At 37.8% G+C, this 20,019-nt stretch overlaps 1 protein-coding gene across 4 annotated transcripts in view; it reads left to right on the top strand.

Moving 5' to 3' along the window:
- Positions 1-16,084, top strand: part of sgcz (sarcoglycan zeta) — a 372,407-nt gene extending 356,323 nt beyond the window's left edge. For all 4 annotated transcript variants that reach the window (XM_028456492.1, XM_028456482.1, XM_028456496.1 and 1 more), the window contains one exon: positions 14,920-16,084. In XM_028456492.1, the coding sequence (XP_028312293.1) occupies positions 14,920-15,126 (207 nt within the window). In that variant the 3' untranslated portion in view covers positions 15,127-16,084. The remainder of the gene's footprint in view (positions 1-14,919) is intronic.
- Positions 16,085-20,019: the final 3,935 nt, after the last annotated feature.

Genomic DNA, 20,019 nt, shown 5'->3' with positions numbered 1-20,019 from the left:
GGCTTTTAACAGGACTTGATATTATGAAAGCTTTTTCAAAAGTTGAAGGATATTTGTTACACGGCTTCTCACCCTCGTCATCTTTTATTAAAGCACTTGTCACAAGGCGCTGAACAAAGAGCATTTCAATTAAAGCTTTTCAGCATGTATAAAAATGTGTTCCAGAAAGCTCAATATTCAAATAAAGAAAACATCAGATTCAGATTTAAGAAGGTACAGTAGTCATGATCATGGATCAGTGATAGAGTGGGTGGTCCAGTAAGCAAAGGGTTGGGGGGTTCGAATCCCACTCTGTCCAAGTTGTTGTTGTTTTTTCCTTTGGCAAGGCACTTGGATGGGATGTAACTGAAACTGAATTTCCCCTTGCGGATGAATGAATTATTCTGAATGAATGAATGAATGAACGAATGAATGAACGAAAGAGTATGAATTGTGCATGAATGTCGGTGGTGGCCGTAGGCGCAAAATGGCAGCCACGCTATAGTTTAAGGAAGCGCGCATGAAAGCATAGGGTCAGGGGTTTGAATCCAGCCTGGGTCAGACTTGGGAAGTCTAGAGGCAATAAAACTATATGGGTTGGACCAACATTGGCGCAACAATTGTGTGCTGTCTGGGTAGCAGGATTACTTTAAAAGTCTATTTATTTAGTCTATTTATTACAAAATTCTTACTAAAGATAGACTTGCCGTGGAAGTGTCAGGGGTTATAATTTGTTTGTTTATAGCCCCTGGGTTCCTCTTTTATTTTAAATCCTTTGTTTTATGTGATGTGAGTGTGTTTGGGTTGTGAGTGATTAGCTCCCTCCTGATTGGCACTCAGGTGTGATCCAATCCAAGCCATTATTATTATTGTATTCCTTGATGAGCAGGGATTATGCTGTAATTACAGTGTTTATATTGATAATAATAATAATAATTATTATTATTATTATTATTATTATTAAGCCCATCCAAGCCTCTCTTCCGTTTACCATTGCTTATCAGAAGAGCTTTACAGTAGTCAGTTCTCTTAGTGATGGCATGCATGGATAAGCTTATCTTGGTCTTTCCAAGCAATTCACTTTGAAGACAGTGAAAATGTGTTTCAGTCATTGATTCAATCTCACTATTAAATGTCAAAATAGTAATGTTTTCACATACCAAGGTGGTTCCAGAACAGCCATTTTCAAACAATTGTCCTCCTCTTATAACCAATTATATCAGTTTGGTCAGTTTCTAGTTGGCAATAATCCAAATGGATTATTTTGGGTTAGGTTACTTGAAGAATTATACGTAAAGGCATACATTACGCTGTCATTAACATGACAAGGGCACCTGTTATTAGCATGAATAAGGTGTCATGAAGGCTGTCATTAAGTGTTGTTTGCTGCCCTATCCCTTTATTACCCTAACCCCTAACACTTTATTACCCTAACCCCTAACACTTTATTACCCTAACCCCTACCCCTAATTCTACCTAAACCTACTAAATCCCTCTACCTAATCCAAAAAATGTCAACATAGCTCCAAAGGTGTCGTAATTTACCGAATGACACTTAATGACAGCCTTCATGACACCTTATTCATGCTAATGACAGATAATGTCTGCCTTATGTATAAAACTTCAATTAAAGAGTTACCTCCAAATGATAATTATTAAAGTAATTTGTTCAGACTTTCAATTTTTTTTTGTGTGTGGAGCATTTGCAGAAGGTTTTCTAGATACAAAGATCTTTTAACATGACACAGTAGACTTCTAATACTTTGGGTACTTTTTGGATTTTCATGTGAATCACGGTTGACAAAGGTGTACACTTTGTATAAAGCCAACCTGCTCCTAACTGGACAAACAATTAACCCCCCTACCCCCTGAGCCCCCCATATCTTAATCTGATTTATTTCTTTAACCTATCCTGTGACACACAAACTGCTGACAACATCAAATAAAAACACACACAAGAGGATAAAGACACTGTGGGAGTAAAATAGGATGAGGAGGCGATAGAGGAGGAGGATGTCAGAAAGTAGATGTTTCTTTCGATTTTGCGAGAGAAAATAAAGGCGTGTTGGACAGCATGGCTTAAAGCCAAATCAATGTTGTCAGCAGCGGGCACTTAAGAAGCAGCCATTAAAGTTTAAAAAGTTTGGAGCACAGTGTTGGAATTAAGGCCAAATGGGTTAGAGGTAGAGGAGCTGTGGCTTCCATTAAAATCAAAGCCAACCAGAGCTGACAGATCCTCTCAGGATTCCAGCAGTCCTCATGTTTCTTATTATTATCTCCTCCTTCACTCTTTCTCCTCTTCTCACTTCATCTTCCTCTGTCTCTTTCTCCGCCGTGTTTATTCTCTCGTGGTGCTTTCCGTTCTTTTAATTGCTACCCTTACCCATCTTCATTCATCTTCAGTATCTCAGGTATTGCTTTCTCTTTACCTCCATGGGGGCGGTTTCTAATCCCTAAACAGACCAAGCACGGAACGAGGTTCAGGATTTCTACTAGAAAAGCGTTGAGCTTAGATGACAGGAGTATCCTTTGCTAATAATTTATACAGCAGCACCTGACTGATTTAAAATGTTTTAAACATCAGCTTATTTTCTTCAAGGTCATGGTTGTCTAGTTTATGGATGGACGATCACAGTCACACCATTCACTGGAAGGCAAACACTGTATCTCAATGAACTGCTCTGCTATTTTTATGATAAAACTTGTTTATGTTTATTTCAATTCTTGGATTCTCTAATGCAGTGTTTCTCAAATGGGGGTACGTGTACCCCTAGAGGTATACGAGAGAGAGAGAGAGAGAGAGAGAGAGAGAGAGAGAGAGAGAGAGAGAGAGAGAGAGAGAGAGAGAGAGAGAGAGAGAGAGAGAGAGAGAGAGAGAGAGAGAGAGAGGAAAATTTACAAATAAAGTGTCAGTCTTGGGGTGGGACCAGGACTGACATTTTATGATAATCAGAAATGATCAAAACTATAAAAATAAATCTATTCAGGAGCCAGTAAATCAGTGTTTTTCAATCTTGGGATTGGGAACCCATTTGGGGTCACCTGAAATGAGGAAATATAAATCTAGTTAAACTAAAATGTAGTAAAAATAAAAAAAAAAAAAATATATATATATATATATATTCAGCTCAAGCATGATCACAAATGAAATCTAAATGTTTTTGGGGTTTAGGGTTTTGGGTTAGAAATTCTTGATATCAAAATGGGGTTACTATCCAAAAAAGGTTTGGAACCACTGCACTAAATACCATTTCTTTCCACTTATTTACAAAATGAGATTCTTTAAAATTTGTTTTATCACTTGTTAATTCCATCATTATGCTAATTAGATGTTTTTAGGCAAAATATTGTAGTCAGACATAGGTTTTACTTGGATTCAGAAATGAGAGGAAGGGCAAAAAAAAGGCCAAAAAAGTGTGAGAACCACTGCTCCAATGAAATGACAGTGTTGAAATATACTGTACAGCAGTAAAAGCGTCTGGCAAGTCGAAACATTTTATCTTGTAATTGTATTAATCTGAATAAAAGTCGAGTGAGTCACTATCCATTTCTGAACAAACTAATGCGAAGGTCCATGAGCCCGTTGGCTATTGTCTAAGCTTTGCATATTGAATGAGCCGAATGTCCACGCCAACACTCCCAGAATGAATCACTAGCTCAGCACAATTAGAGATGTAATTTCTATCACCAGAGATTGTTCCACCAGAGAGAGGTTTACACTGCAGGTTTCCCAGCTGCTGACCAGCTAACGTTACACAGACAGGCCACTTAAATGTTCCATTCTCTCCTCGAAGTAGATCGCTATTGTCGTCGCTATCATTTCATTTGCTGCATTGTTTATGTACACTTTCCTTTCAATTGCATAATAAAAATGTATATTACACAAACACAAATCTAATAATATCTCACATAATTATCATTTAAATCTTTTTTAGGCTTTTTGGATGCTTTTTATAAGGAGCCTCATAGCTTCTTTCAAAAACTTAGAGAGAATTAAAAAAAAAAAAAAAAAAAAAGAAACCTGTATAAAAAACTGAAAACATAACTTTATATTACGCTTCGGAGGCAGAACTTTTAATGCTTGATGGGGTTTGTTTGGTCAGCAGCATTGAACTCTTAAAAACATTTGTGGCTACAGTGACTTTTATCCAAAAAAAAAAAAGCAACTAACGCCTGATGTAGCAACTTTTTCTGGTGTTACAAGCGACTATTACTCTTCTCATTGAGCAGCTGAGGCGTAGTAGGTGACCAGCCAGCCCCCAACCACAACCCCCCGCCAACTGTTCCTGTCCTGATACTTTACTCACCTGAGTTGCTGCCTCCTTGCCCTCATTTCCATTTCAACCACTGGTTTTGAGCATATTACTAAGCGAAGGAAAAGAAATTAACCTTCAGGAGCAGCAAGCGTAGAGGGACAAGCTTAGCGCCGAGTCACTGTCCTGTGGCTGGGGGTGGAGGGGCGTTTGAAGTGTGTGAAAGAACGTTTGCCTCTCTCTGAAGGCCCTGGTTGCCAGACAACGATTTGCATCCGTTTCCATTTTTGTTTCCAAAAAGTTTGCATTCACACGGCAACATTTAAAAAATTTCTCTGTTTACATGAGACTGCTGGAAGCCTTAAAAACGATGTAGTATACATGCCAGGCCAATAGATGGCGGTGTAGTTTTTGTATTCATAAAAGTTTCTCTGCTGCGAATTTTGCCCTTGTAACGTGGACCCACACAAGCATAAGACCACCTGCCTGATTAGATCCAGTGTTTATATGTGACTATTGTAACCATCGGCATCATTCCAAGACTATGTCACTTTCTGAAGTTTCATGATTCCAGATTATCATTGAGTTGTTATTGCTTGTGTTAAGGAGGTAATATTTTTACAGGTGTTTATTTGTTTATTTGTTAGTAGGATTACATCAAAAGTGCTTAACAGATTTAAACTGAATGTAGACCTTACACCATGGAAGATTACATTAAATTTTAGAGGGGATACAATTCTGTTTAAAAAAATCAAAAAATCCCTATCTCATTGTTGGCCAAATTTCAAAAATGTGTATCATGGTTTGTAAATGACTGAACTTTATGAAATTTGTCTCAGTTATGTCAGGTTGGTTCCTCAGTTACATCACTGAGTTAGTCCTGGATCGGATTGTGAATTAAATTGCAATTTTTTTTTAAATTAAATGGAGGTGCATTTGGACCGACTGTCGGGCTATTAATGGAGATAGAAAGTTTGCTAACTCTTTTTTTTTAAATTTTTCTACATAAAGGCTGACATAATGCTGTCATTATTTCAACATGACAACATTGGACAACATTGGACGTCGAGATGACTCAATATAAATGATGTGATGTGAAGCGGCAGTCACTGTCTTTATAGCCAGTGTAACGGGAGGGCTTTCTATGCAACCATCCTATGCTGCTGCCACGTCTCCTCAAATACATTTTATTCATATTATTCCCCGCTCGTCACGTCACTGAAGCGATAAAGTGATGAAGTGACCAAAAGCCGTGACTAATCACGGGTGATTTAAGCCACTATGGTAGCTGAAGGAGCGTTCTTAGTGAACGGACCTTTAGAACAGGCTCATATTCCTCAAACACCGGCTTATTTCACCCATCAGGGTGAATAAATCACTCTCTTCCGAGTGGTTACCATGGTAGTTTGTGTAATCGTCGATCCATTGATGATGGCTTTTTATCACGCGCGTGCACGTAATTAACCCAAGGTTTACATACTCAGGGTTGATTAACCCACATCATACCAGCTGTAATGGAATCTGATACCCAGAGTTTCCCATCACAGGGTATGTTGATCCAGAGTTAATGGATAGACTCAGAGTTTGTTAACCCTCCTTTATGGAATACCCCTCAGTACTAATGTTGTGTTGCTTTACGGTTTTTTTTTTTTGTTTGTTTTTTTTTGCAAACAGTAGTTTTCTTTATAACATTGTGGATATACAATGTTATAAAACTAAAAATACAAAGATCAGTCTTGGTCCCACATCAGGCGTGAAATGACCGTGAAGGATAAAAAACAATAGAAATCAATCTATTAAGGAGGCACTAAACACTGTTTCATACCACTGCAATAGAATAACTTCATGCTGTGTTGTTGTCATCTGGGTGACGTTAGGTTAACTGCCAAAACTTTTAACAAAGTTCAGGTTATCATACAGTTTTATTGTTTGTTGACACAATGCTAAGCTTTATTAGGATGTTGTTGCCCGGAGGTGTTATTGGACTGGTACTATGAGACTGCGTTTTTGCCTGCTGCTCGTTGTTTTACCTGCGGGTGAGTCTGAATGGTGAGGGAATTAGAATACTAGCAGGAGGTAACTCCCTGTCGTAAACACAGATACTGCAAAGCACTCACAAATATGTGCACACAAAGCCTTGTGCCAAAATAAACATTTAAATGGGCACACAAAATAAAAGGAGCTACATTTCCATAAAACAAAATATGCACATAAAATGATTTTCAGTCGTGCATATGAAACCCAAAGGCAAAATTTTAAAGTTTTTTGCAAAGTTGTGTACAAGAGATTTATTTTGTCTTAGTGACTGGAATACTTAGTTTTTTTTTGTTTTTGTTTAACTTTGTCTGCACTTTTTTTAATTACTTTTTGCACTCATCCAGACACTTGCAAACACATATTGATGATAGTATTGTGGAGTTACCACATGTGTTTTGTAAGATGTAAATAAGCCATAAACATGTACAAGAGACGTGTGAAAACTTATCCGCCCAGTATTTACTCAGTCTGAGACGTGTGTGCGTGTGTGTACGTGTGCTGCCAAGATAGTGTAACAGTGATTCATTCATGTGATGAAGATTACTTTTTGTCTGCCCGTTACCATCCATTACAGTGTATGGTTAGATCCTGTTCTATAGCTCTGTTACTCACTCTTGGCTGTCAGAGTCACACCTGCTTCGTTCACAGGCTGTTTCCATCTATTCTGTGCACGAGCGCGCGCGTGTGTCCAGTGCAGTGTTTTGGCATGTGCGCTTGTTTATGGTACAGTAAAACAAGCTGATATTGCTTTATTTCCCTGCTACATCTGGGTTACTCCTGCTTCTGTCATTTGGTTCACTGTCAGTTCCAATTTTAGCGTCTGTCCATTCACTAGCCTAATGGTCTGTGTAATACACTCATACAGCGTCTCAGCCTTTCACATATTAGAGCTGCGGTAGTGTGCTGCGTGGGCGTGTGTGAAAGCGTGGGAGAACAGGTGAATGGGAAAGATCACGGAAGATTAACTAGTTTTTCTGTGTGTGTGTGTGTGGGGTGGGAGTTGAGGAAAGGGGGTTTCTGTACCCTTTTTTTTGCTTGCAGGGTTCATATTGTGTTGTGTTACCAACTATAGCTTCCTTGACATTCAGGTTTATTGGAAGAGTGTTTTGACATCTGGAAGCATGCCTATTAACTTTTATTGCTCATGTAGCAGTTGGAGATTTTTCGCACCGATGCGAGATGGCAAACATGATAAACAGACATGACACTCTGAAGTCTCTCACAGTCAGATCCAAACACACAACATGACACACAGAACAAAACCCTTTAGCTGACGCTTTAGAGCAGCAGTCCCGCAAAGACGAAAAGTGAAACAGCAAAACCAGATCAAAGCAGAGAATAGCATGAGTTCTGTGTTAAGTTTAAGAAAGAACAAATGACATTTCACACCAGCTTCCTTAAATAAAGATAACCAGCAGAATGGGAACAAATGCTAACACTTTACTGGCGTCATGACGGAGCAATTTGATAACTCCACCACACCTGATAGTAGAGGAAGCTCGTTGTCAGGAGTTTTGTGAAGCTGCATGGATACACCATCATTATTAGCGCTCATGCTACGCTCCAGATTATCTTTTAACTGAACGTAAAGATAATAACTTTGATATTAACTGTAATATCAACCTGCCTTTGTTATGTTTGTTTTACCTGTGAGGTAGTTTGAGAGGGAGGAGTTCACATTCTTATAGGGTAGGAGGAGCCAGGATTGTCAAGAGGAGGAGTTTCCACCTTATGAGTCAGAAGACGAGAAAATCCAACTCGTGCGTTTGGAGCTGACTTTTTACAAAATGTGGAATAGCAAGGGAGGGAGGAAACAGAACTTTTTCAACTTGGCCCTCTGAATGAGGCTAAAGGAATGTAAATGAATGTAGAAAAACCATTATGAGGTGATTTTTTTTTTCATGATACTGCCCCTTTAAAGACAGTCTGAACAGCACAATTCCAATTTTTTCAAATCTGACCCAGGTCAATTTAATGTGTGGTCCTAAATCCGATACATATCCGATTTTTTGCTATGCGACTGCAGTCTGGACAGCTGAGGTGCTTTTTATGGTGTCATCACCATGCGAAAACGTCATAATTCCGAGTCCCAGGAGAAGCCGTGTGGTAAAACAACGGCCATGGTGGAGGATGCATCAGAGAGTGGACAAAGGAAGTTGAAATTAAAGATATGAAGTGCTGACTTCTGTTGGAAAGAACATTTCTCAGTGCAACACAAAGCTCTACACAGGACGCCTCCATTTTTAATTTAGTAAACGTACATGTCTGGAGGGTCATGTGTCAACTTAGGATCTGTTCTGCGCATGCCTGTCACTTCAGGCAAATATAGAAGAATTTAAGACTCAGACTCTCAAATTCAGCCAAACATTGCAGAGTTCTGTGCATCTTCTCAATCTCACCCTTCTCATTAAAGTTGTAGCGAGTTGTATTTCACAGTTTCATGGTGATGAATATGTTGTATTACTGCTATATGTTTATTTAGCAAATGTTTGGAAGATTTCTATGAAAGTCGATATGTTGTAAAATGGGAGAGCTTGTAGAATGGGATGTGAGCTTGTGTATAAAAAAAACCCACACACACACACACACACACACGTGAAATGAATTTCATTCCATAATGATGGGAAAAATGTGAACCTGAACCTAAAATTTAAACCCAAAGAAAATATTCACACATACTTGAAAATCTTCCTTTGCATTTGTGAATTTTCTTTAACCTTCACAGTAACCCCTCCTATTGTGTTGACAAAGTACCCTCTCTCCTCCTCCTCCTCCACCTTCTCTCATTCTAAACACATTTATATAGTCCTTTCGCCTGTGAAAGGCGACCTCTGAACGTTCACAACACATTTTCTTCCTCCTGATCTCCTTTCAAAGACTTTTTAACCCTCTTATCTTCCGTGCTGCCCTCCTTCTCCTTCCCTCCTTTTCTATCTATATATTTCCTTCTCCCTCAGAAGATTCCCCATTGGCTATAATCTGTGTATCTTAGCCATGCTGGAGGAAATCATCCATGAAAAATGTTTTGACTTGATATAATTGCTGCCTACTGCATGTTTTCCTATCGCCTTGATGCTTCGAGAGCCATGCATGTGTTTCCTAAAGTGCAGTGGGAGAGATGGACACACACACACACACACATCCACTCATAATATATGCACATTCCCAGTATAACCATAAAGGCTTGTAAAATTAGAATAATCTAAAAAGGGACATACATATATAAAAGGGACACTTACATTTTCATTTTCCATATGGAAAGAATAAATAGCATGAAGATAACCACTGCAGTATCTCTGTAAGAGCCTTAGGATCACAAACATGCAAATTAAACTCTTTGATCATTCTGAGGGACAAAATATGATATATATATATATATCATATTTTGAAGGTGGCGTCACTTCGTTTTTGTGAGCAGTTTTTGTTTATATATACACACAAACAAATGTACAATATATTTTGTTATAGATTTCTACTTGATATGGCTGATTTTTTGCTATTTTCTTACACGATATACTGTAATGTGTTGGAATTATTATTGAGGTATTGGTTAATTTCCCTCAGCATCTCAACAGATTGCTCAATAAATATATATACTAGAAACAATCCTTAATGATGAACAATTTAACCCAGGATTTGGGTAAAATTTTATAAACGTATGTGTTTAAAACAACCCAGAATTCAAAATATGTTGACCCTGCATTTGAGTAAAGAATATAACACATATGTGTTTGAAACAATACACCATATTTGCAGTTAATTTGGCCCAGCATTTGGTAAAATATTTAGTTCATCTGTTGGGTTGCAATAGGCTGACCCATCTTGCTGGTTCAAATGAACTACTCTTGGGCTGGTGCTATATTAACACAGCAGTTGGTTCATTAAAAAAGCCCTAATTAGGTTATTTTCAGCCCACCTGTTTTTAGGGTGTGTGTGCTCAAACATCGGAATAAAGAACCATCCAGCAGGGCCGTGCAGGGACCTCTAGAGCGGCAGCTGTGCAAATTGAAAAGAGCCAAACGTTACAGCCAAAACATTTAGTTCATTGTGCCATCAGAAACAATACTTTCTCTTTTTTGGTCCTGTTAAAGGGAAAATGACAGTTCAAATACGGGCTGTATTCGTTGAAGCCCAGGGAATAGATGCAGTGTCTACGTGTTATCAACTCCAATATTTCAATGCCTTAACAAAATGATGCGTATAATAAAAACAGCGGGAAGTGCTCTAGCCGTTCTCCTACAAACTCTCTGCCTCTTCCTGCCATAGCAGTTTTTAAATTAGTTTTAAAAATATTCTAGGCTATTGTTTTATCATAATGGACTATTCTGTCTTAGTCATTCCCATGCGTTTTGCTCTAAATAACACTGAAACAGGCACAATCACATTGTCTAGGGAGGTTCTTAGACATACAGTACTTTGTCATTGTAGATTTGCAAATATGTGCAACTTCTATGTAGCTAATGTCAATTAATGCATAGCTGCAAAAATGGACCCAAGCTCCATCTATGTCACCTAATGCACATGATGTGGTAGAACCATCTTGATCCTATGTCTCACACAAACAAAAAACATTTTTCTTCCAATGCAGTCACTTCCTGTGGGTTTTGTATTATTTCTCGTTCATTCATTCCTTTTCTTGAACAGATGTTGAATAACATTGAGAATGGTTGGGTTCATCAAGATGCGATACTAGCATGAGTATTTTCATTATAGGATAGTGAAAGTGAGACATTTAATCCCTTTAGAACTTGAGGCTCTCGTTCTCTGAATTAAGCACACTCCTGTCCTGATATCTACTACAAGTATGCAAGTTTCAATAAGCGTGTAACTCTCTCCCCATAGGCTCGTAATAAGAGGGGCACTTTACAACAAAATTATTAAATTATCTACCATTTTACATTAACACAAAGCATTGGTGAAAGGCACATCTCAAAACGAAGGTCTAGGGCAGAGATAGGCAACTTTTATTACAGTGAGGTCACAAAAAATCAAACTGTATAAACAGAGGACCCCAATATCAACATTCAGAACAATGACCAATGTTAGCATTGTTGTTATGGGGTTTTTTTTGTGTATTTTTGTTGTGTGCATGAATGCGTGTTGTTATGAGACATTTTGTGTGTTTTTGTTTGTCATTTTGTATATTTTTTTTTATTTATGTGTATTTCTGTGCTATGTATTGTTGTCATTTTGTGTATTTTTGTTGTTCTTTTGTATATACTTTAGAAAGTCATTTTGTTGATTCTTGTGGCTGACTTTTAGTATTTTTGCTGTAATCTTTTGTATTTTTTTTAATACTTTGGTGCATATTTTAGGGCTATATCTTTTGTACTTTTGGGGGCCCACACAAAATTAGTCCAAGGACACCATTTGGCTCCTATACCAGTTTCCCATGTCTATTCTAGAGTAACGTTTGATTTTCACTTAGCAAAATACCAAATTAAGTCTACCTGGATATACCTGCAAAGATTCATCTATACAATTTATTTACACACTAAATGAAGTTCAACTTTATATGAAACACAAAGGAACTAGTCCAGAAGAAAACTCTTTGTGAAACAAAAAAAAGACCAGGTCAACCCGAATGCACCCTACCAGTAACTTCCATTATGCAGTGTGTTATTAGGGTTCATTGGCACACTTTCCGTTGGAGCACATAAATGAAAATAAGTATTTATCCAAGTTTACCTGAAAAGCCATACCACCTGTGCACAGGTGCATCTGTCTTTAGGCACACACCACATTAAGTCGGTGACAGTGTTAGTCCAGCGAGCAGACCTAATACGTACAGACACTTTCATTTAGGCTGAATGTCAGCGCTAATCCAATCATTGGTTATAATGCACGACTTTCTCTTTCCTTCCCCAAGGCCCCGTTCCATGTCCCATCATACATCTCTCCCGTTAACCACATCTCCTCTCTTACACTTATTGTCATGTGATTGTTTCCTTCATAGGCTACTACTCATCTGCCATCCATCTCTAACTTTCATTTTATTCTTCTCTTCCTCTTTCTGTTCCCTCTGCATTGTTCACGTTAGGTTTCCTGCTTCTGCAGCACACAAGCTGTTATAATTACATTGGGGTTATGTCGACAATCATAAATGAGCAACGCCGCCTTTCAGGTTATAATAAAGCTATAGCAGTTTATTGGGGATCCAAAGGGAAGATGACAGCTATGCACTACAGACCTGTTAAAAGTGAACCTTGACATTTAAAGATGTATTGCTGCATCTCCCCTTGGCCTGACACAGAAAGAGAAATTCAAATGTTCATTTTTCACCGGCTCCTAAAGCGTCTTCCTTCATTTCCTACTATGCTTCATTAAAACCAACGGGCATGGCACTGTAATGAGGTTGCTCTACAAAACTCGCCTCACCGATGATGAAATATTGTTTCACATGTATGGTTTTAATATTTCTCATGCACTAAGAGGATAACCAAATATTTTTTTGCAGATTTTTAAGTTTTATGTGAGTGGCTTCCGTGTTAAAGTCAAAATATTAATAAAGCATGTAAGATTAGCTAGCAGTCTATTAAACAAATCACTGTTTCATTATCGTGACTTCAAATGACGAAATGCAAAAATGATTCTCTGAAAAGCAAGAAGGTTGGGGGTTCAAATCTAATGGTCGACACTGTGTGTGGAGTTTGCCTGTGTGGGTTTTTTCTGTCCGGTTTTCCTCCCACCATCAAAAACATGTATTTCCGGATCATTTACACATAGGAGTGAATGGGACTGTTTGAGTGGGTGGTCTGACTCCCAGATTTAGACTACAGTAGCATAAGATTTGAATGAATGTGGACTTGATTTTAAACATGTGAGAGTAGTACAAAACAGCAAGAACAGAAAAAAGAGCAAATGAAAACACCTAAATCAATTGAAAGAATATTAACTCCACATGTTCGATTGTGTCTCATCTCCTCTAAATAAACGTCAGACATATTGTCGAGGACAAAATCCACACGATCTACTACTCACGAGATTGTTATGGTTTGTTCTTTATTTTTAATGTTCCTATTGAGTTGAAAAGGTCTCAACCAGTCTACGTTGTAAGTATGTCCAGAGTTGAATACCAATGAAAGCATGGTTAGTTTTACAACTCTTGGTTTGTCTTTTTTCCCTTTTCAAAAAAATGTGAACTCAGTATATAACGTCAACCCTTCTCCTAAAATCATCAGTAAAAAAAAAATGTGCTCATCATTATTATTTTCTTTGTATCCTTGTTAACATTCAGCCAATCTCCTCTTTCTGGATATGACCCAGTCTAACAGCTGCGTTGTTGACATTTTCCCTCTGTCACCCTGCACCTTTGCATTCATTAGATTTTAACTCACTTCTTTTTCTTTACTGACTTTCTTCACTCATTGCTCTTTCCCTTGCATATTTAGACTTCATCCTTTCTCATTCCTTCAATGAAGAACATGAATAATGGGAATACAGATGTCGGCAGAAATGACAGCCTCGGGGTGTGTGGGAATGTGCTAGAATGGAAAGGATTTTTTTTTTCTAAATCACAGCTTCCTTGAAGAGTAAATACATTATCAAGTGAAACAGTCAATGACGACTGAATTATTGAATAATGATCAATTGAGAGCAGAGAAAGTTGAGGATCAGGAGCGGTTGAGGAATAGAACAAACTGGTAGAAACAGCATGTGGATATTTAGCTGCCACGACGCTACAGGTAGATGAACGCAGTTGCCTAGGTGGAATTAAAGCTGCATATGTGTGTTAGTTCTCATGTGAAAACATATGACCAAGAGAAGGTGTTTTCTACTGAACACATTAAAGTGAAATTATATTGGAAAATTAGGAATTCAGGATTTTCTAAAGCATTAATGAATTTGAAAAATACATATTACCAAAAAGGCCTCCATCCTACAAGGTCATTTACCTATTGATATTGATTACCTTCTGAGTGATTGACTTAGATCACAAATGTTATTTAGCAATCGTTTAATGCCAACTTAACATGACAAAAAGGCCAAACTGAGGAAGAAAATGCAAAAAATTGCAAAAAAAAACTAGCTCAACAGAAGCAAAATCAAATACAACTGGAAAAGAAACTTCAACTCATAATACCAAAAACTACTGTTTATAAAGTATGTTTATTTCATAAATAATTAAAAACAAAATGTTTTGGTCGTGGTTGCTTTGTGCTTTTCTCAGATTTTTTTTTTTTTTATTTGCTTAGCATACACTTTATTTTGTTGAATATACAGTAACACTAATGCAACTGCTCATTATCAATATACATTTTCATTTTCAATTTTTTTAATCCAAAATGAAATGCATTGTATCCCTCTCTTCCACCATTTTACCCTCAATTGTCTTCCTTTTTTCCCTCGTTCTCTTTCTCACCCTCTTTCACCATCACCATAACACAAAAACAAATTCCATTTCTGTCTCTTTTGTTCTCGTCTGGTAGGAAGTCCATTTGCATCAAGGGTATACATTTTATTTATTGTGTTGTCCAGTTCTTCTTCACGAACAATACTGTTTTCAATCCCAATTCAGCCCTTTTTCCCATTTTGTTAGATTTTTTTGTAGTTAATCTACTTTTCCCACATTTAGTTTTACAAGATTAACCAAAAATGGACACACCATAACCAATGATTTTTAAGTGATTTTCTTTTCTTTTGTCTGCAGATTTTACTAGACGCCAACACGATACGGCTGGGTAACATTCCACTTGGTAGTGCTGTGGACCCCCTGGAGGGGGCGCCGGCAGGCACCACCTACACCAAACAGACTGTGTATGAGCTTTGTGCTTGTGCCAACGGCAAGCTGTACCTTTCCCCGGCTGAGAAAGGCTCCACCTGCCAAACCACCAGTAATTTCTGTCTCTGGAGCTGAAAATGGGAAGTTGACAGACAACAAACATACGGACTAAGGATTTTAAAGCTGATGCTAGCCAACACACATGGATTACGGTTTGGTGGAGAATCCATGCCAGCGCAGGCTGAATCAACACGGAATGAGGATAATCTTCATTGACCGATCAAATATAGTGAATTACAGCCTGGCAAGAAGCTCGAGACTGCTAACAGACCAAATCAACATGGACTGGTTCTTGGGTGACTAATGCCTGCTATCCACACAGAGTTAAGCCTAGTCTTTTGCCTGCTGTCTTACCAAATCTGGATTGGTCAGTGACCATGGCTACTCAAAATGATGAATGACTTGACAGGACACAAAAGCCAATGTTAGCTGGCAGCTTTGAAGTTGAAACCACTGATGATCAGTCTCAATCAGGAACTCTCATTGGTTGAGAAACTATTTCTTTTTAACTCGTTGCCATGTTCCTCTGAGTCATAAGAATCCTTCTCGGAAACTTGCTTCAGGAAGAAGATTTTTGCGCCAATGTGCTCCTGTTTGTATGAACATTTGTTAGCATGGACTGCAAAATACAACGTGGACATGGACTCCTAGCACAGTGTGAGCTGACAAACAAACACTCATGGGAAAGGTGTTTTTATCCAACGTGTGGCAAAATAAAAACTCAGACAGAGCTATTATCTTGTGGGAAGCTGAGGCTAGCTAACGGACCAATTTATACCAGAAAGGCCTTTCCCCTCCTTCTCCTAAACTCCTTCTTCCAAAACCTTGACATGTGACCCCTCTGCGTTAATCTGCAACCAATAGTTACAGAGGCATCCTCTCCACCTTTATTAGGGAAACTAATACAAACAATTGTGACGCGCCATGAGAAAAGCAGGAACATGTCGGCCAGGGGGAATTTTGAGTTAATTACAGATTCTAATCTTTCCAATGGTATCATATATATATATATATATATATATATATATATATATATATATATATATAAAAACAAAGAAAACTGGCCAGAAAGATTCTCAAGGATTTGTCACCGCTGCAGCAGCCAGCTGAAGGGCAAACCAAAAATGGTCCAATTGAATTACTTTGCATTAACCCAACCCCATAGAAATGATTGTCAATAGCTATTTCAACCATTTCAATGCACTTAACAGCCACAATTAATATTCATAGAGTTGAATCGAAGCACAGCTTGGGTGTTCACAAACAGTTTTACATTTAGCAGCTAAATTCTGCTCTTACATCCTTTATCAGACAAGTTATTTGTGACTCAATGTAATGCAGCGGTAGGAAAATATCAATGAATTATCCACTTCAGTGGATAATTAATGTGTAGAGAAAAGGTAAGGAGGACAAGAAAGCGACAAAGCAACTCCAGTGCTGCACACACACTTCATGAAGCAGTGTCAGACTCATAATCAGAATAGATGCTTACTGTATGTACAGTATGTACAGAATGTGTTTTACTGCAACATGTAGTTTATTGGCCAAAAACAAGAGTGTGTGGATAACAAAAGACAATTGGTTTGTTATAATAATAATAAATAAATTTTATATAGCGCTTTTTTGTAACTCAAAGCCGCTTTACAGAATTAAGGGATTATTCTTTCATTCCACACTTAGTGGTGGTAAGCTACTATTGTAGCGACAGCTGCCCTGGGGCAGACTGACGGAAGTGAGGCTGCCATCGAGCACTATCCGCCCCCCCGACCGCCACCAACATTCACTCACACACTACATTCATACTAGGCAATGTGGGTGAAGTGTCTTGCCCAAGGATACAATGACAGATACCACTGGGGCGACTGTCCCCCACTGTGGCACCTCAGTGGTCTCCCATCCAACTACTAACCAGGCTTAGATTCCGAGATCTAACAAGATCGGGCACCACTATTTTCTCAGAAAACAAACATTTTTGTGCTTTTCTCCGTTTCTATCATGCCGACTTGTTCCTGGATTTGCTATGGCGTGTCACGATTGTACTTAAACCATTTATCTACCAGTTTATTTCCCTCATGTATTTTCAGTTTTTTGAAACATTTTCTTACTTTCTTGTTTTCCATAAGATCTTGCTCTCCTATCACTCTGAATCTTTATTTTGTTTATTTGTTTTGTTCCTGCAACAAGTCATTTCGACATGATCTAGGTGTTTTGTTTAGTCTTTGTACCGTTCTGTATTGAACTGGTGAGAAATGCTAACTCTGACTTCATTTTCTTCAACTTAGAATAGTTTAGGGGAGAAATAGTTTTTCATCTGTCTTCCTGAATCTGGACAGCTTGAGAAAAAAAAAAAAAATCTTTCTGGATATTCTTGCAGGTAATGTTGTCTAAAAAAATTCAAAAATTTCACTTCCTTGTTTATTAGCGATAGAAAAAGACGCAGAATGTAAGACGTGGGGCCTAAGCTTCTATGTGAGGCAGAGGCAGTAGTCTGCTGATGGACAGAGCCTTTTAGCCCCGTTATAAGACGTCTTAGTATCGTATCTTCTCTCTGTCAGCCTCATATTTTTTGCATGAACTTCTTCCTTTCCCACCAACCCTTTGCTTCTCCGATTCAGTCACTGTCATTAAAAGACTTTTTGGTACATTGTGCTCAATCTTTTTGTTTCACTTTTTGAGTTTCTTCTTCTCCAGTATTTCTCCCTCTCATTTCAACGCCTCTCAATTACAAAAGGATTAAATTCGTTTTTTCATACAGCACAAAATTGTTAATAATCTTTCTCAAAAAGGGCCAGATACTAAATTGAGGCATAGAGACCTATAAATAATGCCAATTTTTGACCTGTTCTAGTGCAGAGTTCTACAGTTCTGGTGCCGGAGAGCCGCAGGTCCCACATATGTACCTAATGATAAGCTACTTATCACTTTAATGTGGAAAGACATGAAAAAGCAGCACAGTGGCTCTCCAGAACTGGGAAGAAGGAAATTAATTCACCTTTAAATGTCCCTTTTTAAGTATTTTGTCTTCAAAACATTAGAATCTAAAAATAACAATAAACAGTTTTCAATATTAATATTTATGATTTGTATGCACATTTTGGCACACAATGTATTGAATTATTAAGAACAAATAAGATGTTTTAAAGGCTATCTGGGATATATTTTTCATATTTTTCTTGCAGGTAAACCTTTTTGATTTTCAGCTTGGATTCCTTGCATTTTGTTTTTGCTTACTGATACTTTCTAAACTGGTGCACATAACACGATATCTTCTTCATGATTATTTTTATGCTTTCATCCTCTTTAAACACATATGATTTAACTTAATTTTCATCTCCACTCTGGCCCCTTCTAGAATTTCAGTTAACAAGAAGATGATTCAATTATCTTAACTGCATTTTTCAAGGGTTACTTTTTGACGTTATATCAACATTAGAAAGGCTTTTAGTGGGGAATTCCTCTTTGAACCCAACCTCGCATTGAAAATTCAAAGCATCTTGAGGATAATGTTAACTAATTTGGCTGTACATGTTGGAACTGAAAAAAATAAGGCACTGATGTATCCTTTTAGGTGAAAGTGATACACGTGTGCCTTTACTACCATTGGTAAAAGCACATTGTAATCTCAGCATCCTCACCACTCTCAGTGGACCATCTCTCAAAGTATCTCTGAACACTCGGCGTATCAATCCATCCGTTAATGAATTTGGTTTTGCTCTCGTTTCCTCACCATATCTTCTTGTTCTGTAGACCTCCTGGTGCATCAAGCTGAAAACAAAGAAAGAACAACTCAATATTGGTTTAAAACGTCATGTTCTGATGGTTTTCTTTAATGTTTTTAATCTTGATGAAGGAAGAAAAAGCACAAATTATGCCATGTATATAAGGATTCAAATAAAAGACAAAATAAAAATAATAACGTTTATGAAGTACATGTGGATCTGTGTTTCACTTATCTGTATGTGCACACACACACATCATCTGGTCTGCACTTCTCCCACTTATTGAGGAACATGAAGTTCAAAAGGCGGACAGGTGAGTCAGCACCACTGGCAAACACACACACACACACATAGGTGAGGTTATTTGCGTGAGGGAGCAATCACTGTTACAAAATAACACACTGTTCTGCAGAAACTCCTTACTTTGCTAATATGGGAATAAAACATGTTTATTAGTGAAATCAGCCAGAGCGTTATTAACAGTGAGATGTGATGTAAATGACACTGTTTATCACTTTTTCACAGCATCCTTTTTTTTTTTATGAACATTATTAGGCAGCAAGTCAATACTGTTGTCCTTAAAGGTGATGTGGTTGAAGCTGTCTAGTCTGAAAAGATTTGTGATAAGTTTGACAAGGACTAAATTAGGACAGTGAGATGACAGGGTCAGTGTAAATCCAACCCTGCAGCTCTTGTTTGGTGTTCATATTCTGCTGTGATGAGTGTCCATCAATAGTTGTCCAAAGTATAGAAACTAGTCAAAATTCGACAAGGTAATGAATTGACAATAAAATAGCCATTGGGTTTGATGAGCTACTGACTTTATGAACGCTAATTATGTTCTGTTAAATAATGATATAAAAAAAGCTTTAATATATATATATACATTTTTTTTTTAAGCTAAATAAATAAAGCTGATTTAAAGCATTGAGTTGTCTTGATCTGCATGGAGGTCACTCACTACTAAAACAACAGAACTTTGGAGATCTTATGCCATTATTTAAGACACGTTTCAAATTCAAGGAATGTAGACACTAGACCAGGGGTTCTCAACTGGTCTCACCCTGGGACCCACATTTTGCCACGGTCATTAAATCACGACCCAAAAATCAACCATCTAAATTAAATTTTTCAAAAATAGCTGTTGAAAACACCAACCCAGTCTCACTCCCAACTGGTCACATATTGACGTTCCGGAACAACCCATTAGCGTCATTATTCGACGTACGGGGTACCCCCATGGCATTCA

Source organism: Gouania willdenowi, chromosome 1 (assembly GCF_900634775.1).
Source record: "Gouania willdenowi chromosome 1, fGouWil2.1, whole genome shotgun sequence".
Classification (NCBI taxonomy): domain Eukaryota; kingdom Metazoa; phylum Chordata; class Actinopteri; order Blenniiformes; family Gobiesocidae; genus Gouania; species Gouania willdenowi.
Note: the sequence above shows the minus strand (reverse complement) of the source record. Positions and strands in the feature narration are given on the sequence as shown.